Source organism: Oncorhynchus masou, chromosome 32 (genome assembly GCF_036934945.1).
Source record: "Oncorhynchus masou masou isolate Uvic2021 chromosome 32, UVic_Omas_1.1, whole genome shotgun sequence".
Classification (NCBI taxonomy): domain Eukaryota; kingdom Metazoa; phylum Chordata; class Actinopteri; order Salmoniformes; family Salmonidae; genus Oncorhynchus; species Oncorhynchus masou.
Window position 1 is genome coordinate 44,422,479 of NC_088243.1, and position 20,971 is coordinate 44,443,449.

The 20,971-nt window shown below is 41.8% G+C and overlaps 1 protein-coding gene across 1 annotated transcript in view; it reads right to left on the bottom strand.

The window, feature by feature from the left end:
- Positions 1–20,971, bottom strand: part of LOC135526117 (ena/VASP-like protein) — an 80,243-nt gene that overhangs the window by 48,082 nt on the left and 11,190 nt on the right. Inside the window, exon 2 of the mRNA XM_064954230.1 lies at positions 2,136–2,304. Within this exon, the coding sequence (XP_064810302.1) occupies positions 2,136–2,304 (169 nt within the window). The remainder of the gene's footprint in view (positions 1–2,135; positions 2,305–20,971) is intronic.

A 20,971-nucleotide genomic window follows, 5' to 3' on the forward strand; every position in this document is an offset into this window, starting at 1 on the left:
GTTAAATTGGATTTTCATTGTGTTCAATGGTGTTATTTGCCCCCTAGTGGCGCTTTCTGGTACTTAGAAAGACGACGCAAACAGGAAGTACAGAATTTGTTCTGCACGCATAGAAGCAGCGACAAACAACGCTACGGTGCAGGTCTTTCAATGTAGTTATTTCTTGTCACGCTTCAGCCTTGGGAAAATATTTGTTTGTAAGTTCGATTCAAGCATTTAGCTAATGATGATAATCTTGTTATTGATAGAGTTGCTTACATATCAATGTTGGTTGCATTTACTCACAAATTGCAATGCCTTTAATGTATGTCGTTAGATGTATTACTTTGCTCATGCGTCATGCAAACTAATTTTAAAATATACAATACTGTAGTTTTGTTACTGTTTCTAGTGTAATATGCTTTGTTATTCTACATAGATGGTTGTAGATTATTAGAGTAATGAAATGAGCCAATTACCATATGGTTAACAATTAGCTATATGGTTTGGCATCATGCCAGATGCATGGTACCTTAGCGCGTGCTTTGTATTTATTCAACTTCAAATGTTTAATGTACAGCTACAGTATGTCGGTGTGAATTGAATACTAAAGTATATTCTTTTCTGTATTTTGCAGTTTCACAACATAAACGTTTTCAATATATTAATTCAAGAAAAGTCACGCCTTGGGAGTTTTATTGAAGACTTAGTTGTTAGCTATCTGTCGAGTTTTGCATGGAAACGCAACTCAAGGGCAGAATACCCATATCTACGTCACATACAGTGCCTTGCGAAAGTATTCGGCCCCCTTGAACTTTGCGACCTTTTGCCACATTTCAGGCTTCAAACATAAAGATATAAAACTGTATTTTTTTGTGAAAAATCAACAACAAGTGGGACACAATCATGAAGTGGAACGACATTTATTGGATATTTCAAACTTTTTAACAAATCAAAAACTGAAAAATTGGGCGTGCAAAATTATTCAGCCCCCTTAAGTTAATACTTTGTAGCACCACCTTTTGCTGCGATTACAGCTGTAAGTCGCTTGGGGTATGTCTCTATTCGTTTTCCACATCGAGAGACTGAAATTTTTTCCCATTCTTCCTTGCAAAACAGCTTGAGCTCAGTGAGGTTGGATGGAGAGCATTTGTGAACAGCAGTTTTCAGTTCTTTCCAAAGATTCTCGATTGGATTCATGTCTGGACTTTGACTTGGCCATTCTAACACCTGGATATGATTATTTTTGAACCATTCCATTGTAGATTTTGCTTTATGTTTTGGATCATTGTCTTGTTGGAAGACAAATCTCCGTCCCAGTCTCAGGTCTTTTGCAGACTCCATCAGGTTTTCTTCCAGAATGGTCCTGTATTTGGCTCCATCCATCTTCCCATCAATTTTAACCATCTTCCCTGTCCCTGCTGAAGAAAAGCAGGCCCAAACCATGATGCTGCCACCACCATGTTTGACAGTGGGTATGGTGTGTTCAGGGTGATGAGCTGTGTTGCTTTTAAGCCAAACATAACGTTTTGCATTGTTGCCAAAATTTCAATTTTGGTTTCATCTGACCAGAGCACCTTCTTCCACATGTTTGGTGTGTCTCCCAGGTGGCCTGTGGCAAACTTTAAACAACACTTTTTATGGATATCTTTAAGAAATGGCTTTCTTCTTGCCACTCTTCCATAAAGGCCAGATTTGTGCAAAATACGACTGATTGTTGTCCTATGGACAGAGACTTGATTACACACAGGTTGATTGTATTTATCATCATTAGTCATTTAGGTCAACATTGGATCATTCAGAGATCCTCACTGAACTTCTGGAGAGAGTTTGCTGCACTGAAAGTAAAGGGGCTGAATAATTTTGCATGCTCAATTTTTCAGTTTTTGAATTGTTAAAAAAGTTTGAAATATCCAATAAATGTCGTTCCACTTCATGATTGTGTCCCACTTGTTGTTGATTCTTCACAAAAGAATACAGTTTTATATCTTTATGTTTGAAGCCTGAAATGTGGCAAAAGGTTGCAAAGTTCAAGGGGGCCGAAAACTTTCGCAAGGCACTGTATGTAGGTCCATAGAAATTACTAGAACAGACAAATTCACCTTAGTGTGTGTGTGTGTGTGTGTGTGTGTGTGTGTGTGTGTGTGTGTGTGTACCTGCTGGTCCTGTAGTTTGACCCCAACCACGCGGAAGGTATTGTTGGCCGTGTTGTGGTAGATGTTGATGCGGCTGAAGCCCTGCTGTCCCGGCTTGATTGGCACCCACTTCTTACTGGCGTCATCGTACACCATGACTGAGGCGCGGGCTTGGCAGATACTCTGTTCACTGTGAAGGAGGAAGACACAAGGGTTAGAGGTCAACAACAAAGACAGGGTTAATCTAAAAAAAAAAATCCTAAATTTCATCTGTTCTGGCAATTTATAAGTTGCAGGAAGGTTCTGAGAACGTTTTACTCTGGTTCCTTGAAAGTTTCCCTGGGAGGTTTTATTAATGCTATGGGAACAGAAATTATGGGTTATTTGGAGGTTTTTGTATAACTTTCTTAAATCTTTCACTGAATGTTTCAATAATAATAATTGCTCCGGTCTACTAACTGCTAGTTTCCGGCCCCGGCCTGCTAACTGCTAGCTTACCTGCTCGGTCTAACTGCTAGCCCAAGTTAACTGCTTGCTTGCTAACCAGGCCTGCTAAGTGCTAGCTTGCCCCGGTCTGCTAGCTTGTTCAGCCCCGGCATCGGCCTGCTAACTGTCTGAATCGCTGTGTCCCCAGCCAGCCCAACCACTCACTGGACCCATATATTCACTTGGCTACGCATGCCTCTCTCTAATATCAATATGTCTTGTCCATTACTATTCTGGTTAGTGATTACTGTCTTATTTCACTGTAGAGCCTCTAGCCCTGCTCAATATGCCTTAACCAACCATGTTGTTCCACCTCCTACATGACATCACCTAGTTTAAACATCTCTAGAGACTATATCTCTCTCTTCATTACTCAATGCCTAGGTTTACCTACAATGTACTCACATCCTACCTTACCTTTGTCTGTACACTATGCCTTGAATCTATGCCCATTGTGCCCAGAAACCTGCTCCTTTTACTCTCTGTTCTGAACGTGCTAGACGGCCAGTTCGTATAGTCTTCAAGCGTACCCTAATCCTACTTCTTCTCTGTTCCTCTGGTGATGTGGAGGTTAATCCAGGTCCTGCAGTGCCTAGCTCCACTCCCACCCCACAGGTGCTCTCATTTGTTGACTTCTGTAAACGTAAAAGCCTTGGTTTCATGCATGTTAACATTAGAAGCCTACTCCCTAAATTTGTTTTACTCACTGCTTTAGCACACTCTGCCAACCCAGATGTCTTAGCCGTGTCTGAATCATGGCTTAGGAAAATCACCAAAAACCATAATTTCCATTCCTAACTATAACGTTTTCCGCCAAGATAGAAGTGCCAAAGGGGGCGGTTTTGCAATCTATTGCAGAGAGAGCCTGCAGAGTTCTGTATTACTATCTTAGTCTGTACCCAAACAATTTGAGCTTTCCAGAAACAAGTCTCTCACTGTTGCCGCTTGCTATAGACCTTCCTCTGCCCCCAGCTGTGCCCTCAACCATATGTGAATTGATTGCCCCCCCATCTATCTTCTGAGCTCGTGCTACTAGGTGACCTAAACTGGGACATGCCGGCCATCCTACAAACTAAGCTTGATGCCCTCAATCTCACACAAATTATGAACCAATGAACCTGCCAGGTTCAACCCCAAATCAGTAAACACGGGCACCCTCATAGATGTCATCCTAACTAACTCGCCTTCCAAATACACCTCTGCTGTTTTCAATCAAGATCTCAGCGATCACTGCCTCATTGCCTGCATCCGTAATGGGTCTGCAAACAATAGACCAACAATAGACCACAATAGACCACCTCATCATTGTCAAATGCTCCCTGAAACATTTCTGCGAGCAGGCCTTTCTAATCGACATGGCCGGGGTATCCTGGAATGACATTGACCTCATCCCGTCAGTAGATGATGCCTGGCTATTCTTTAAAAGTGCCTTCCTCACCATCTTAAATAACCATGCCCCTTTCAAAGAATTTAGAACTAGGAATAGATATAGTCCTTGGTTCACTCCAGACCGGTCTGCCCTTGACCAGCACAAAAACATCCTGTGGCATTCTGCATTAGCATCGAATAGCCCCCGTGATATGCAACTTTTCAGGGAAGTTAGGAACAAATATACACAGGCAGTTAGAAAAGCTAAGGCAAGCTTTTTCAAACAGAAATTTGCATCCTGTAGTACTAACTCAAAAAAGTTCTGGGACACTGTAAAGTCCATGGAGAATAAGAGCACCCCGTCCCAGCTGCCCACTGCTCTGAGGCTAGGGAACACAGTCACCACTGATAAATCCACTATAATTGAGAATTTTAATAAGCATTTCTCTACGGCTGGACATGCTTTCCACCTGGCTACCCTTACCCTGGTCAACAGCCCAGCACCCTCCACAGCAACCCGCCAAAGCCCCCACCATTTCTCCTTTACCCAAATCCAGATAGCTGATGTTCTGTAAGAGCTGCAAAATCTGTACCCCTACAAATCACCCGGGCTAGACAATCTGGACCCACTCTTTCTAAAAATATCTGCCGAAATTGTTGCAACCCCTATTACTAGCCTGTTCAACCTCTCTTTCGTGTTGTCTGTGATTCTACCCTGTCTTTCCTACCCTGTCTTTCTAAGGTCTTCGAAAGCCAAGTTAACAAACAGATTACTGACTATTTTGAATACCACCATACCTTCTCCGCTATGCAATCTGGTTTCAGAGCTGGTCATGGATGCACCTCAGCCACGCTCAAGGTTCTAAACGACATCATAACCGCCATCGATAAGAGACATTACTGTGCAGCTGTATTCATCGACCTGGCCAAGGCTTTCGACTCTGTCAATCACAACATTCTTATTGGCAGACTCGACAGCCTTGGTTTCTCAAATGATTGCCTCACCTGGTCTACCAACTACTTCTCTGATAGAGTTCAGTGTGTCAAATCGGAAGGACTGTTGTCCGGTCCTCTGACAGTCTCTATGGGTGTGCCACAGGGTTCAATTCTCGGGCCGACTCTCTTTCATGTATACATCAATGATGTCACTTTTGTGGCTGGTGATTCTCTGATCCACCTCTATGCAGACGACACCATTCTGTATACTTCTGCCCCCTCCTTGGACACTGTGTTATCGAACCTCCAGATGAGCTTCAATGCCATACAACTCTCCTTCCATGGCCTCCAACTGCTCTTAAACACAAATAAAACTAAATGCATGCTATTCAATCGATCACTGACCGCACCTGCCCGCCCGTCCAGCATCACTACTCTGGACGGCTCTGACTTAGAATACGTGGATAACTACAAATACCTGGGTGTCTGGTTAGACTGTAAACTCTCCTTCCAGACTCACATTAAGCATCTCCAATCTAAAATTAAATCTAGAATCGGCTAACTATATCACAACAAAGCATCCTTCAATCATGCTGCCAAACATACCCTTGTAAAACTGATCATCCTAACTGATCCTCGACTTCGGTGATGTCATCTATAAAATAGCCTCCAACACTCTACTCAACAAACTGGATGCAGTCTATCACAGTGCCATCCGTTTTGTCACCAAAGCCCCATACACTACCCACCATTGCGACCTGTACGCTTTCGTTGGTTGGCCCTCGCTTCATACTCCTCGCCAAATCCACTGGCTACAGGTTATCTACAGGTCTCTGCCCCGCCTTATCTCAGCTTAATGGTCACCATAGCAGCACCTTCTCGTAGCACGCGCTCCAGCAGATATATCTCACTGGTCACCCCCAAAGCCAATTCCTCATCTTGTCGTCTTTCCTTCCAGTTCTCTGCTGCCCATGACTGGAACGAATTGCTATGCTTTATCTTGGCCAGGTCGCAGTCGCAAATGAGAACTTGTTCTCAACTAGCCTACCTGGTGAAATAAAATAAAAATAAATAAAAATAATACTTGTAATAATACTGCTAGCTTATTTTGGGTTAACTTTTTTGAACTACAAGCATAGATAGAACACATGTAAATTCCTTTCCTTCGGCATTAATCATGCAAACACATTTATTTTTTTATTGTGAATCAGTGAGATTCAAACCTATAATCTTATGTTCTCTGTCTATGGAATTAGTCCACTGGGCCACCAGGATGGAACTGCCATGCCATGTTTTTTACGCATACAAAACTTTATTTTAATTGCTGAGAACGGAATTGATGTTTTTATGGAATGTTTCTTTTTTTGTTTAAACTTGTGATATCCAATTACAATCTGTCTCATCGCTACAACCTCCCAACCGCCACGGGAGAGGTGAAGGTCGAATCATGCATCCTCCGAAACATGACCCTTCTAACCGCGCTTCTTAATTAACACCTGCCTACTTAACCTGGAAGCCAGCTGCACCAATGTGTCGGAGGAAACACTGTTCCACTGACAACAACAAGTCAGTCTGCAGGCACCCAGCCCACCATAAGGAGTCGCTAGAGCGCGATGTGCCAAGTAAAGCCCCCCGGGCCAAACCCTCCCCTAACCCGCACGACGCTGGGCCAATGTGTGCCCCCCTATGGGACTTAAGTCACAGCCAGTTGTGACACAGCCTAGAATCGAACCCGTGTCTGTAGTGATGCCTCAAGCATTGATATGTAGTGCCTTAGACTGCTGCACCACTCGGGAGGCCTATGGAAAGTTCTCTTAGCGTTCTCTGAACAATTTAAGAACATGACCTTAAGTAGAACCATGAGGAAACATGCAGGAAATGTTTTGCTTGATGTACTGAAATTCCCACAGGAGAAGTTTTTCTTAACGTTCTCTGAAGTATTTGAGAACATTCCCAATGTCAAACCAGTTAGAAAATGTTCCTAGAACATTACCAAAATTGAAATGAAATGTAACCATGTTTGAACTGCTCTGACACGTTCTGTGTCAGAGCAATGAAATGCCAAAAATAACATGTTTTTTTGGGGTCAAGTTTCTTAAATGTGCTGAGAATGTTCCAAAGCCAAGCAACTATCCCAGAAAGTTGTGGGAAGGTTGTATCAAAATAACCATAGGACAACCATGCTCTCACCAAGCTCTAAGAAATGCTTGCAGTGCCAGGGTTGTGGGTTCGATTCCAACGAGGGACCAATACAAAAAAGTATGCACTCACTACTGTAAGTCGCTCTGGCTAAGAGTGTTTGCTAAATTACTAAAATGTAATGGTTCTCGGAACATGCGCTAGTTGGTATATGTCAGAATGTTTGGAGACATGGGCGGAGAGGTGTGTGTTGCTGATCTATGATAATAACACGGTGAGTGAAAACCAGTGTCTAATAACTATCTGATCACCAGATGGGAGGAATGAATCTGTTTAAAAGTAAATGAGGATACCAGGAGTTCAAACCAGAGGAATGGTGAATTTGCATCCACAAATAATCATGGTTTTGGTCCAGGCAGAGACTGACTTGATTCCACACTCTCCATCCCTTTCGACAACAAGAATTAAACAATTGACTTATGTGGTGAACAAGAACATTTCAAAGCACTAATGATAACGCCTTGGAAGTGGTGTCGGAGTCCTGGAAAAAACATGTATCTCCATGCGTCACTTTCAATGACTTCTTTCAATCTATGTAAATAAACATCTACATTGAGATGTTGATACAACCCAGAGAGAACTAAATACACATTTTAAAAGTCTTTTCAACCCAAAATATGTATTTTCAACATCTTTTGCTCATAGGGAAAATGTTTCCAGTACACCAACAGCCTGGTCAGCAGGGCTTCACAAAGTCTTTCCTGGGGCACCCAGGGTGCACGTTTTGGTTTGTGCCCTAGCATTATACAGCTGATTCAAATAATCCAATCTTGCTAATAAGTTTGTGCCTCAGCCGTGCACCCGGCGGGCGAATTTAAGAGTATGAATAACAATATGGTGTGATATTCCTGACAGAATGACAGGGTATTGGTGTTACACAAATGGAGCTCAAAAATGCGAGATTTGCTTATGCCCTCAGGGGACTGTGAAGTGACAAAAAGTTTTAAAATGTTCACCTTGATTACCAAAGGGACAGCGAAGCTCTGCTATTTGAGCTAACTGCTTTAAATAATTATCTTACTCAGCTACTTCAGGCGACCCAACATTCTTAGTCTTTACCAAACTGGAAGTCTTCCGACTAGCTTGGAAAGACAGTACCATGCCGTACCGAAGAGCCCTTACTGCTGCTCGATCATCCTATTTTTCTAACTTAATTGAGGAAAATAAGAACAATCCGAAATTCCTTTTTGATACTGTCACAAAGCTAACTAAAAAGCAGCATTCCCCAAGAGAGGATGGCTTTCACTTTAGCAGTGATAAATTCAACTTCTTTGAGGAAAAGATCATGATTATTAGAAAGAAAATTACGGACTCCTCTTTAAATCTACATATTCCTCCAAGGCTCAGTTGTCCTGAGTCTGCACAACTCTACCAGGACCTAGGATCAAGAGAGACACTCAAGTGTTTTAGTACTATATCTCTTGACACAATGATGAAAATAATCATGGCCTCTAAACCTTCAAGCTGCATACTGGACCCTATTCCAACTAAACTTCTGAAAGAGCTGCTTCCTGTGCTTGGCCCTCCTAAGTTGAACATAATAAACGTCTCTCTATCCACCGGATGTGTACCAAACTCACTAAAAGTGGCAGTAATAAAGCCTCTCTTGAAAAAGCCAAACCTTGGCCCAGAAAATATAAAAATCTATCGGCCTATATCGAATCTTCCATTCCTCTCAAAAATTTTAGAAAAGGCTGTTGCGCAGCAACTCATTGCTTTCCTGAAGACAAACAATGTATACGAAATGCTTCAGTCTGGTTTTAGAACCCATCATAGCACTGAGACTGCAATTGTGAAGGTGATAAATGACCTTTTAATGGCATCAGACCGAGGCTCTGCATCTGTCCTCGTGCTCCTAGACCTTAGTGCTGCTTTTGATACCATCGATCACCACATTCTTTTGGAGAGATTGGAAACCCAAATTGGTCTACACGGACAAGTTCTAGCCTGGTTTAGATCTTATCTGTCGGAAAGATATCAGTTTGTCTCTGTGAATGGTTTGTCCTCTGACAAATCAACTGTAAATGTCGGTGTTCCTCAAGGTTCCGTTTTAGGACCACTATTGTTTTCACTATATATTTTACCTCTTGGGGATGTCATTCGAAAACATAATGTTAACTTTCACTGCTATGCGGATGACACACAGCTATACATTTTAATGAAACATGGTGAAGCCCCAAAATTGCCCTTGCTCGAAGCATGTGTTTCAGACATAAGGAAGTGGATGGCTGCAAACTTTCTACTTTTAAACTCGGACAAAACAGAGACGCTTGTTCTAGGTCCCAAGAAACAAAGAGATCTTCTGTTGAATCTGACAATTAATCTTAATGGTTGTACAGTCGTCTCAAATAAAACTGTGAAGGACCTCGGTGTTACTCTGGACCCTGATCTCTCTTTTGAAGAACATATCAAGACCATTTCAAGGACAGCTTTTTTCCATCTACGTAACATTAAAAAAATCTGAAAATTTCTGTCCAAAAATGATGCAGAAAAATGTATCCATGCTTTTGTCACTTCTAGGTTAGACTACTGCAAAGCTCTACTTTCCGGCTACCCGGATAAAGCACTAAATAAACTTAAGTTAGTGCTAAATACGGCTGCTAGAATCCTGACTAGAACCAAAAAATTTGATCATATTACTCCAGTGCTAGCCTCCCTACACTGGCTTCCTGTCAAAGCAAGGGCTAATTTCAAGGTTTTACTGCTAACCTACAAAGCATTACATGGGCTTGCTCCTACCTATCTCTCTGATTTGGTCCTGCCGTACATACCTACATGTACGCTACGGTCACAAGATGCAGGCCTCCTAATTGTTCCTAGAATTTCTAAGCAAACAGCTGGAGGCAGGGCTTTCTCCTATAGAGCTCAATTTTTATGGAACGGTCTGCCTACCCATGTCAGAGACGCAAACTCGGTCTCAACCTTTAAGTCTTTACTGAAGACTCATCTCTTCAGTGGGTCATATGATTGAGTGTAGTCTGGCCCAGAAGTGGGAAGGTGAACGGAAAGGCTCTGGAGCAACGAACCGCCCTTGCTGTCTCTGCCTGGCTGGTTCCCCTCTTTCCACTGGGATTCTCTGCCTCTAACCCTATTACAGGGGCTGAGTCACTGGCTTATTGGGGCTCTCTCATACCGTCCCTGGGAGGGGTGCATCACCTGAGTGGGTTGAGTCACCGATGTGGTCATCCTGTCTGGGTTTTTTAAAATTTTAATTAAAAAAAAAAACTTTTATTTAACTAGGCAAGTCTTGGGTTGTGCCATGGCGGAGATCTTTGTGGGCTATACTCTATAAATATGTATGAAGGGCTATATAAATAAATTGGATTTGATTTATTGTACAGACTGGCAAATTGGCACAGCATTCACAGCTGTCATTTCAAGATCCAAAATAAGTATTTAAAATATCGCAGCTAAATCAAAAGATTCCACCACAGACAGACAATGGGTCATCTTGACTCTAAGGCCCCTAGGACATCACTAGCATTCAAATGCCAGCATGTGGCCTTCCTCTGTGATCTCCTTCCTCCCTAGAAGGTGGAGGACATGGAGACTGACACTTCAGCCATGTCTCAGCACAGCGAATGGGTGAGGCAGTATGAGTGCAGGATTCAGAACCTCTTGCACCAACATCTACTACCTTTTTCACACTATTGTGCCATCCCGAACCGAACAGCTCAGATAGTTAATTTTCACACGGTGCTTTCCAGTAGCGTTCCAGCAACTATGACAGATGTGTAATCAGGCCAGCGCAGTACACTACAACAATATTAGAGGGTCAGGCTCTGAAAGAATGCCGTAGGACAGGGACCGACAGCTGTCCCTCCTTGAGTACTAACCTACTGTAAGCCTTGCACTGACACATTCTCACTACACTTCAGTATCAACCATCAGACAGTCATCACACAACCAGTCACCATCACTATCCTTGCAAGTGCTTTTCAAATTAAATTGACGCGCGGTGTGGTAATCAATTACAGATAATCTAAAAATCCAATCATTGCACAGTAAGTTCTTGAGGAGACATTGAGCATGCAGTAGGATATAGCAAGTTTGGTTTACCCTTTATGTGACATCTCAGCCAGTTAGCGCAGCAGGCAACAGTGCTGTGCTTCATTTGAGCTTTTGAGTGAGGTTTAGTTTGACACAGTAGGTGAAATAATATCTCAGCAACGGAAGCAAAGGCTAACAGCTAATAACTGAAGGCTAACAGCAATAAATGGAGGAGAAGGTTTGAGAGCATCTTCATCTACCACATTCAAAATAGGGTCTTGGGCTCAATTGAGTCATTAACTAAATCAATAAAAGCCATACAAATAAATCCAAAATAAAGCCTTACAGAAAACAAGCTTATGCCTCTCTGATATCCTGGCAACCACAGGTAGACCCCAACATGTTTTAGACTCAACTGTGGGCATAGTTCACCAGTCATCTTACTCAGTCAAGTAGGACTTAGCAATGGAGGATATCCCGAGTCTACACAAGATGGATTTCCTTACTCAAAGCTTTCAAAGACATTACTGGGACTTAGAATATATCTTTATGCTCTATCTGGTTCTAAATTGAGTTGGGCTCCATCTAATCACATAACAGGTGCTTCTACACAGTACAGAGACCACCCATGTCCCTGAGGAGATACTCAGTTCTTTAGTGTCTGACAGATCCCCTTACAAAAACAAGCCCTATTTCTGGAGTCATTTGGAGTCGAGGGTTTATATGCCTTCTCTGTGAAGCATTGGTTTCAGTACCCCACCAGGCTAAGTCAGAAATAAAGCATAGCGCCGTCAATTTGTCTGACTGACATTGCTCAATCATCGCATGTGATGCAACTTAAAGCTTAACGACTGTAGGCTCCTCGAATGTCGCTGAGGCCGAGCTCCCTGCCATCCAGGATCTCTTACCAGGCGGTGTCAGAGGAAGGCCCCAACAATTGTCAGACTCCAGCCACCCAAGTCATAGACTGTTCTCTCTGCTACCGCACGACCAGCGGTACCGGATCGTCCTAGTCTGGGACCAAAAGGCTCCTGAACAGCTTCTACCCACAAGCCATAAGACTGCTGAACAGGTAATCAAATACTTACCCAGACTTTTCTTTTTGCACTGACTCTATGCGCACACACACATATTGACGCCACACACACACACATACATACACACTTTCACACACGCTGCTGCTACTCTGTTTATTATCTATCCTGATTGCCTAGTGACTTTTACCCCTACCTACATGTAGATATTACCTCAATCACCTCGACTACCTCGTAACCCCAGCACATTAAATCGGTACCGGTACTCCTTGTATAGCCTCATTATTGTTATTGCATTTCAAAAAAATATATTTTTAGGGTGCAAATGTTCACAATTTTTCATACTTTTTACATGTTTTTATTTGATGTAGGCTTGTCACTCTCAATTCAGATTCCTGTCTTCTACCAGACTTCTACCAGACTTCCACCACTACAGAAGATAGTGCTATTGTAACCACATTAGAGCTATGAATATAATTTGGGTTATGACCACTCTTAATGAGGATACTTGCTGTACAACAACCACATGTGTCACGCCCTAATCTGTTTCACCTTTACTTGTGCCCGTTTCCACCCCCTCCAGGTGTCACCCATCTTCCCCCACTTATCCTCTGGGTATTTATACCTGTTTTCTGTCTGTCTGTGCCAGTTCGTCTTGTTTTTCAAGCTTACCAATGCTTGTTCCTGTCAGCTCCTGTCTTTCGCCAGCCTCGCTTTTTCTCGTCCTCTTGGTTTTTGACCCTTGCCTGTCCTGACCCTGTACCCGCCCGCCCGACCACTCTGCCTGACCCTGAGCCTGCCTGCCGTCCTGTACCTTTGCTCCTACTCTGGATTATTGACCCCTGCCTGCCTTGACCTGTCGTTTGTCTGCCCCTGTTACAATAAACATTGTTACTTCACACAATCTGCACTTGGGTCTTACCTTGCTTCCTGATAACATGCTTTAAAAGAGACACAGATCTCTTATTAATAGTCATCTGACACTAGCGGCTGTCTCCAAAGCCATTTTTAAAGAACTCAAATACTTTGCAGTCGCTGGGGACGTAAAAATAACTTAGACAAAAGGGCAGCCTGACAAATACAACTAAGCTAAAGGGAGCTACAGCACTGCAAGTTAGGGTGACAGAGTGGGCAATGTCTACATGACACAATGGGAATGGTCAAATCATACAGACTGCAAACTCATGCACTGCCCCTGACGAACTATGAGCATCACACTTTAGCACAATGGTAACAGTATTTGCACTGGAACTAATACAAAGGCATAGTCATACAACTGCAGCACATTTTTAACACATTCTATATTGGGTTAGCCTCCACTGACTGGTTTGTGGTTAGAGAATGCTAATATTAGCACTTGGTGGTAGTGGGTGTGTATACAAACATCAACATCTTCCTGATCCAAGACCGATTCTCGTAGGTCGCATACTGCACTGCACCTACAAATCATAAACAGTATACAATGAGCTCAAAGTATTGGGACAGTGACAAATGTTTTTTTTGTTTTGGCTCTGTACTTCAGCACTTTGGATTTGAAATGATACAATGGCTATGAGGTTAAGGTGCAGACTGTCAGCTGAGGGTAGTTTCTTCCATATCGGGTGAACCGTTTAGAATTTACAGCACTTTTTGTATATAGTTCTCCCATTCTAGGGGACCAAAAGTATTGGGACAAATTCACTTGTGTATTAAAGAAGTAAAAAGTTAAGTATTTGGTCCCACATTCATGGCACACACTGACGACATCAAGCTTGTGTGTTGGATGCATTTGCTGTTTGTTTTGGTTGTGTTTCAGATTATTTTGTGCCCAATAGAAATGAATAAAAAATGTATTGTGTCATTGGAGTCACTTTTATTGTAAATAGAAAATAGAATATGTTTCGAAACACTTCTTCATTAATGTGGATGCTACCATGATTACAGATAATTCTGAATGAATCGTGAATAATGATGAGTGAGAAAGTTACTGACGCACAAATATCATGGTTGCATCCACATTAATGTAGAAGTTAAGTGAGGACGTAAGTGGCTCTCCTTGTCAGTCACTATGGGCTTAAACCCTGTCAGTCTTCCTTATATTCAAGACCTTTAAAAAATGGATAAGCACTTTTCATGTCCAAGTCATGAATACTAGTCAAAAATATTGATAAAAAACACAAATTAACAGAATTATCAGGGGACCTGTAATGGCTTTCCTCTTCCTCTTCTGAGGAGTAGCAAGGATCGGAACAATGCGCAGCGTGGTAAGTGTTCATCCTTTTAATAAACTGAACTGAAATACAAAGTAACAAAAGAGAACAAACGAAACATCTCCATCAGGTGCAACACACACTAAACAGAAAATAATCACCCACAACCTAAAAGTGAAACCAGGCTACCTAAGTATGGTTCTCAATCAGGGACAACGATTGACAGCTGCCTCTGATTGAGAACCATACCAGGCCAAACACAGAAATCCCAAATTATAGAAAAAGGAACATAGACTGCCCACGCCAACTCACGCCCTGACCATACTAAAACAAAGACAAAACAAAGGAACTAAGGTCAGAATGTGACAGGAACAAAACAGACAATAATATGAGGTCTTTGTTTCTAAACATCCCTGAATAATTAAATGACCATTGACAGACTATGTGTGTGTAATATCTATTGGAGACTTTTGTGTGACTTATTTCATTTTAAGGAACATCCATTCAATATAACACTCAAAACAATATAGCCAGTCAATAACAATGTAGTTAAATACAATTAAAATCACCCCTGTACCTGTGTAAGTGTATAGGCCTATCCCACTGAGCAAAACCAGTTGAAAATATGTACTTTCAACCAGTTTTGCAGTTGAAATGACATCTTTACAACCAGCTTTGCTTACTGGGATTGGACAGGAGTGCTCAGACACATCACTATTATAATATGGTATTTGCGTTTTCTTTGGGGATACCTTGAAATAGCTATTACACAGAGGTAGTACAACATCCATTATGATGGCTTATAAGGATCTTGAGGCAGGAGTTGTGATAATGCTAGCCTCCAGACATGTTCTAGCTAGAAGAGTGGGAGTGAGATGCTGGATGGAGGCTTCTGCTACATTGAGTGCTTAACCATGTCAAATAAGCCTCATGGGTGAACTGGATAAAGGAGGCCACCATGTTTCTAGCCTTTTGAATTAAGCAAGCTCTGCCCCCCCCCAACACACACACACACACACACACACACACACACACACACACACACACACACACACACACACACACACACACACAGCAAGCCTCTGCTGTACATACGCACACGCACATACACATGGTCTTTCATGTAACATGGATGTTGGGTTTCGGTGTAATGTACTGTATGTACCCCATCCGTTAGCTGAGTACTTTCTGGAAGTACAGTTCTGGGATGTATTCACTAGGAACCAAACGGAAGCAAACGGCAGATACAGGGATGTACTAACCTGAACTTGTCCAATAAGAAATGTTATTTTTTGTTGCAAAATGTTTTTAGTTGGACACCGTTTTTACTACGGTGTGCACACTCCTGGTTTACCGGCTTTTTCCAGGGATACTCAAATTGGGGATGGGTTCAATTAATAGTAAGCAGCGTTCAATTTGAGCAGCGTTTTTTCTAAAAGCAGGATGCCGGTTTGGCACAGAAGTTGTTGGCCTAATTTCCCCATCATGACAAATAAATAACATTTTGCCTGGGACCAATTCAGGGTTTCCATGGGAACCATGGAGGTAGAGTGGGCATCAAGCGGTGAGAGGACAACAACCCTAGGTGATGACCAGCCAGCCAGTGGGAAAACCCTTTGTTGACAGGCAGGGTATTTGTTTAATGCTGCTGGTTCAGTGGAACGTACCCGAACAGACCCAAATAATAGAACACAACACAGCATCACTCTCTCTGTCTGCTGCATCATGTGATTGATTTGTAAGGCCTTTCTCGCTCACTCCGTTTACTGGGTAACAATGATATGTCTGCTATTCTGCTAATTGTAGTTCACATTTCAGTCACATCAAGTGCAAAGCCAAAAATAAAGTATGAGACCTGTAATGAAAAATGTGTAAGGCAGATTAAGAAATTCCACAGTTGCCTCCAAATATAATGCTGATGATAAAAAATGAATATCCAGGGACACTGACTTATTATTAGACTTCAAGGATTAATTAGAGACTATCGAGCCTAAAGGGGACAAATAAAATACAAAGAATAATAGCAGAGATCGTGCACCTGCAGTGGCACCAAAATCTAAGCTGGAGATCTCCCAGCAACCCCTGCTCTATACTTCAGAGCCAGAGTCTACGTGGAGTACAGCACTGTCTCTTGTCTTACACAGACAGGTACTCATCCTCAGGTGTAGTAGAGAGACCAGTGAGAATGAAACCAGAGCTTCCAGTCCCATCAGCAGTAGAGGGGGACTCCCATTAGAACAGCAGACTTAATTAAAGTTTCCTCTCCCATTCAGTCTGTATTCTGTACCCTCCCTGACTCCTTGCTCGACACACCGACGATGAAGAAAAACAGCAGCATGCACATTTTGGTGAATGAGTTAAAAAAGGAGAAGTGGAGTTCCTTCGCTGTTATTAAAAAGAGGGCAGCAGGGAGGGGATAGAGTGGATTATACACTAGTGTTTTTCCCAGAGTGCAGTGCAGTATAATCATTTTTGGGCAGCTCCACCACACACACACGCACCAGCTGACAGAGAGCAACTCAGTGGCGGGATTACAGGCGACTTCCGAGTGGATTATACACTAGTGTTTTTCCCAGAGTGCAGTGCAGTATAATTATTTTTGGGCAGCTCCACCACACACACACGCACCAGCTGACAGAGAGCAACTCAGTGGCGGGATTACAGGCGACTTCCGAGGAGATCGTTACCTCACTCCTGTTTTAAGGCTAAATTAACTAGGGTTTATCTCTCATTTAGGCACCAGGCTGTAATCTCAGCACAGAGAAAGTCCCACTGGAAGGGAGGGCAACTTCCCAGAAGGCCTGGGTGGTATTCATTAGGCACCAAATGGTAGAAAATGGACAGAAACTGGGATGGACTACATGATTTTGACCAAAAATAAACACTTGTTTTCCATTACAAAATGTTTTGTTACAGTGTAACCTATTGAACTCCACTCTGTTGGAAGACCTGGTGGCAAGTGTGGTTATATAGAACAGAACAGATTGCCAAGACCATTTTCGGACAATGGTAAACTTCTTTGAGACTTTTTCAAATATTGCACAATAATGCCATAAAGTATGAGGATTTACCTAGCTGTAAACTGAGCATTGAAATAAAAGATAAGTAAAAAAATAAACCTTTGTGCTCATTAATGCACTGCATTTTTTTCAGCAAAAAATACAGAATACTCTGTGACCAAACTCCAACTTCAATCCCTAGGAATCACTTTGATGGACACCACATGATAGACAAGCTCAATGTTTTACCCTGCCCCCACCACTCTTACATATGAAAGTATAGCACGTTGAATGGATGAGAAATAAGCCATATATAGGAGAGAGGGATGTGGTCCTTAATGGTCTTTTCCTCCTGCTCCATTAATGTGCTTATCTTCTTAGCTAAATGTCCCTGCTTGTGAAAAAAACAGCACACGCACACACGCACACACACACACAGTTCTAAGCCTCCTCCACCACAACCCACCAGCCAATTTACCACCCAAATTGCAGTGTCTAAAACCAATGATGTTTAATAACAATCAGATACTGTGATATCATGTTTTGTCAACTATAACTCCCACTCAAACGAACAGAAACAGCTAAAGCTGACTTGGACCACTTTGTATGTAGGTCAATGGCTGGCACATTCGTGTTTGGCATGAGTGACACTGACTTCAGCTGAAGTGAAACAGAGTCACCATATTGCTGGGATGATTTTGGTATACATGCATGCTATTCAGAAAGAACTTTAAATTAACATTGTAATGGTAGATAGTTTGTGCAAATTGTGTGTGCCTCTGTCCTAAATGAAGAACCATCGAATGGTGTCCAAACTAGAGGTCGACCGATTATGATTTTTCAATGCCGATAACAATACCAATTATTGGAGGACCAAAAAAAGCAGATACCGATTAAAATCGGTAGATCGTTTTTTATGTATTTGTAATAATTGCAATTACAACAATACTGAATAAACACTTATTTCAACTTAATATAATACATCAAAAAAATGTACATACATTTTGCCTCTAATAAATAATGAAACATGTTCAATTTGGTTTAAATAATGCAAAAACAAAGTGTTGTAGAAGAAAGTAAAAGTGCAATACAGTATGTGCCATGTAAGAAAGCTAACATTTAAGTTCCTTGAAAGCTGGTGGTTCCTTTTAACATGAGTCTTTAATATTCCCAGGTAATAAGTTTTAGGTTGTAGTTATTATAGGAATTATAGGACTATTTCTCACTATACGATTTGTATTTCATATACCTTTGACTATTGGATGTTCTTATTAGAGGTTGACAGATTAATCGAAATGGCCATTTCAAGTTTTCATAACGATCAGAAATCGGAAATTTTGCGTTTTGCCAGCAGCTCTGCTGTTTATAACTTCAAGCCTATCAACTCCTGAGATTAGGCTAGTGTAACTGATGTGATGTGAAATGGCTAGCTAGTTAGCGGGGTGCCCGCTAACAGCGTTTCAAACGTCACTCTCTCTGAGACTTGGAGTAGTTGTTCCCCTTGCTCTGCATGGTCGTTGTGTTCCTGGTTCGATCCCAAGTAGGAGCGAGGAGAGGTACGGAAGCTATACTGTTACACTGGCAACACTAAAGTGCCTTTGCAGAGCAAGGGGAACAACCATTCAAAGTCTCAGAGCGAGTGCCGTTTGAAACGCTATTAGCGTGCACCCCGCTAACTAGCTAGCCATTTCACATCGGTTACACCAGCTTAATCTCGGGAGTTGATAGGCTTGAAGTCATAAACAGCTCAATGCTTGAAGCTTTGTGAAGAGCTGCTGGCAAACACACGAAAGTGCTGTTTGAATTCATGCTTACGAGCCTGCTGATGCCTACCACCGCTCAGTCAGACTGCTCTATCAAATCATAGGCTTAATTATAACATAATAACAAACAGAAATACCAGCCTTAGGTCATTAATATGGTCGAATCTGGAAACTATCATCTCGAAAACAAAACGTTTATTCTTTCAGTGAAATACGGAATTGTTACGTATTTTATCTAACGAGTGGCATCCATACGTGTAAATATTCCTGTTACATTGCACAACCTTCATGTTATGTTATGTCATAATTACGTAAAATTCTGGCAAATTAGTTTGCAACGAGCCAGGCGGCCCAAACTTTTGCATATACCCTGACTCTGCGTGCAATGAACGCAAGAGAAGTGACACAATTTCACCTGGTTAATATTGCCTGCTAACCTGGATTTCTTTTAGCTAAATATGCAGGTTTAAAAATATATACTTCTGTGTATTGATTTTAAGAAAGGCATTGATGTTTATGGTTAGGTACACGTTGGAGCAACGACAGTCCTTTTTCGCAAATGTGCACCATTATATCCATTATATGCAACGCAGGACCCGCTAGATAAACTAGTAATATCATCAACCATGTGTAGTTAACTAGTGATTATGATTGATTGATTGTTTTTTTTATACGATAAGTTAAACGCTAGCTAGCAACTTACCATGGCTTCTTACTGCATTCGCGTAACAGGCAGGCTCCTCATGGAGTGCAATGTAATCAGGTGGTTAGAGGATTGGACTAGTAACCGTAAGGTTGCAAGATTGAATCCCATAGCTGACAAGTTAAAAATCTGTCGTTCTGCCCCTGAACAAGGCAGTTAACCCAACGTTCCTAAGCCGTCATTGAAAATAAGAATGTGTTCTTAACTGACTTGCCTAGTTAAATAAAGATGTAAAAAAAAATAATAAAAAAATTGCCAAATCGGTGTCCAAAAATACCGATTTCCGATTGTTATGAAAACTTGAAATCGGTCCTAAATTAATCGGCCATTCCGATTAATCGGTCGACCTCTAGTCCAAACTAGTGTCACGCAAACTAGACAAAAGTCGAGGTAACAGTTAGGTGAGCAAATTTCCATTTGACGCTACAAAAACATATTCTCGACTTAATCAGGTTTAATTATAAAGTCTCTAATGTATGTGTAGCACACGTGTGAAACTTACTCCTCAGCTTGAAGAGTCCCAACTTGCACCAGCAAATAGCTAGCTTTTCAAGTGTTGCTGACTGGTAAGATGCTTTGGGAGGGTGGTTATGTGTGCTAGCAAGGCAGATGTCCTGGGTTTGAGCCTTGGTGCGAGCCAAATCAGGAGGAAGCAGTACTCACTAAGCAACCAGCATGATGTCATATACACAATGCATGCTTAAAGGAAAGTGAAGGCTACTGTAAGCCTGGTCCCAAATCAGTTGTACTGTATTCATGATCAGTTGTGCTGTATAGCCAACTCCTAATATAGACAACACAAACAGATCTGAAACCAGGTGAACAGTAGTCTTCACTGTATACAGCCATCTCCATCTGGGACAGCAACAAAACATTCCATCTTTTCAGGAGGAACATAAGAAGGGCATTGGAGTTGAGTTTAGCCTGAAGCCGTGCTTCAATACAGTGTCTTTTCAGAGATTCAGAGAATATAGTGCACCCTGAAAATAAATTGTTCAGTGTAGCATTCACATGCTGTTCTATTCTTATCATGATCAGTGGGTGGATGTTGGTTGCTTTAACATATAATGTTTTAACACCAGGGGGTTAATACATTAGAATGATTAGAGAGTATATTAGAAGTATTCCTTTGGATGTGTCATTTCAGCCACATGGTCATTTTAGTCAGGCAGTCATTTCAGTCACAAGGT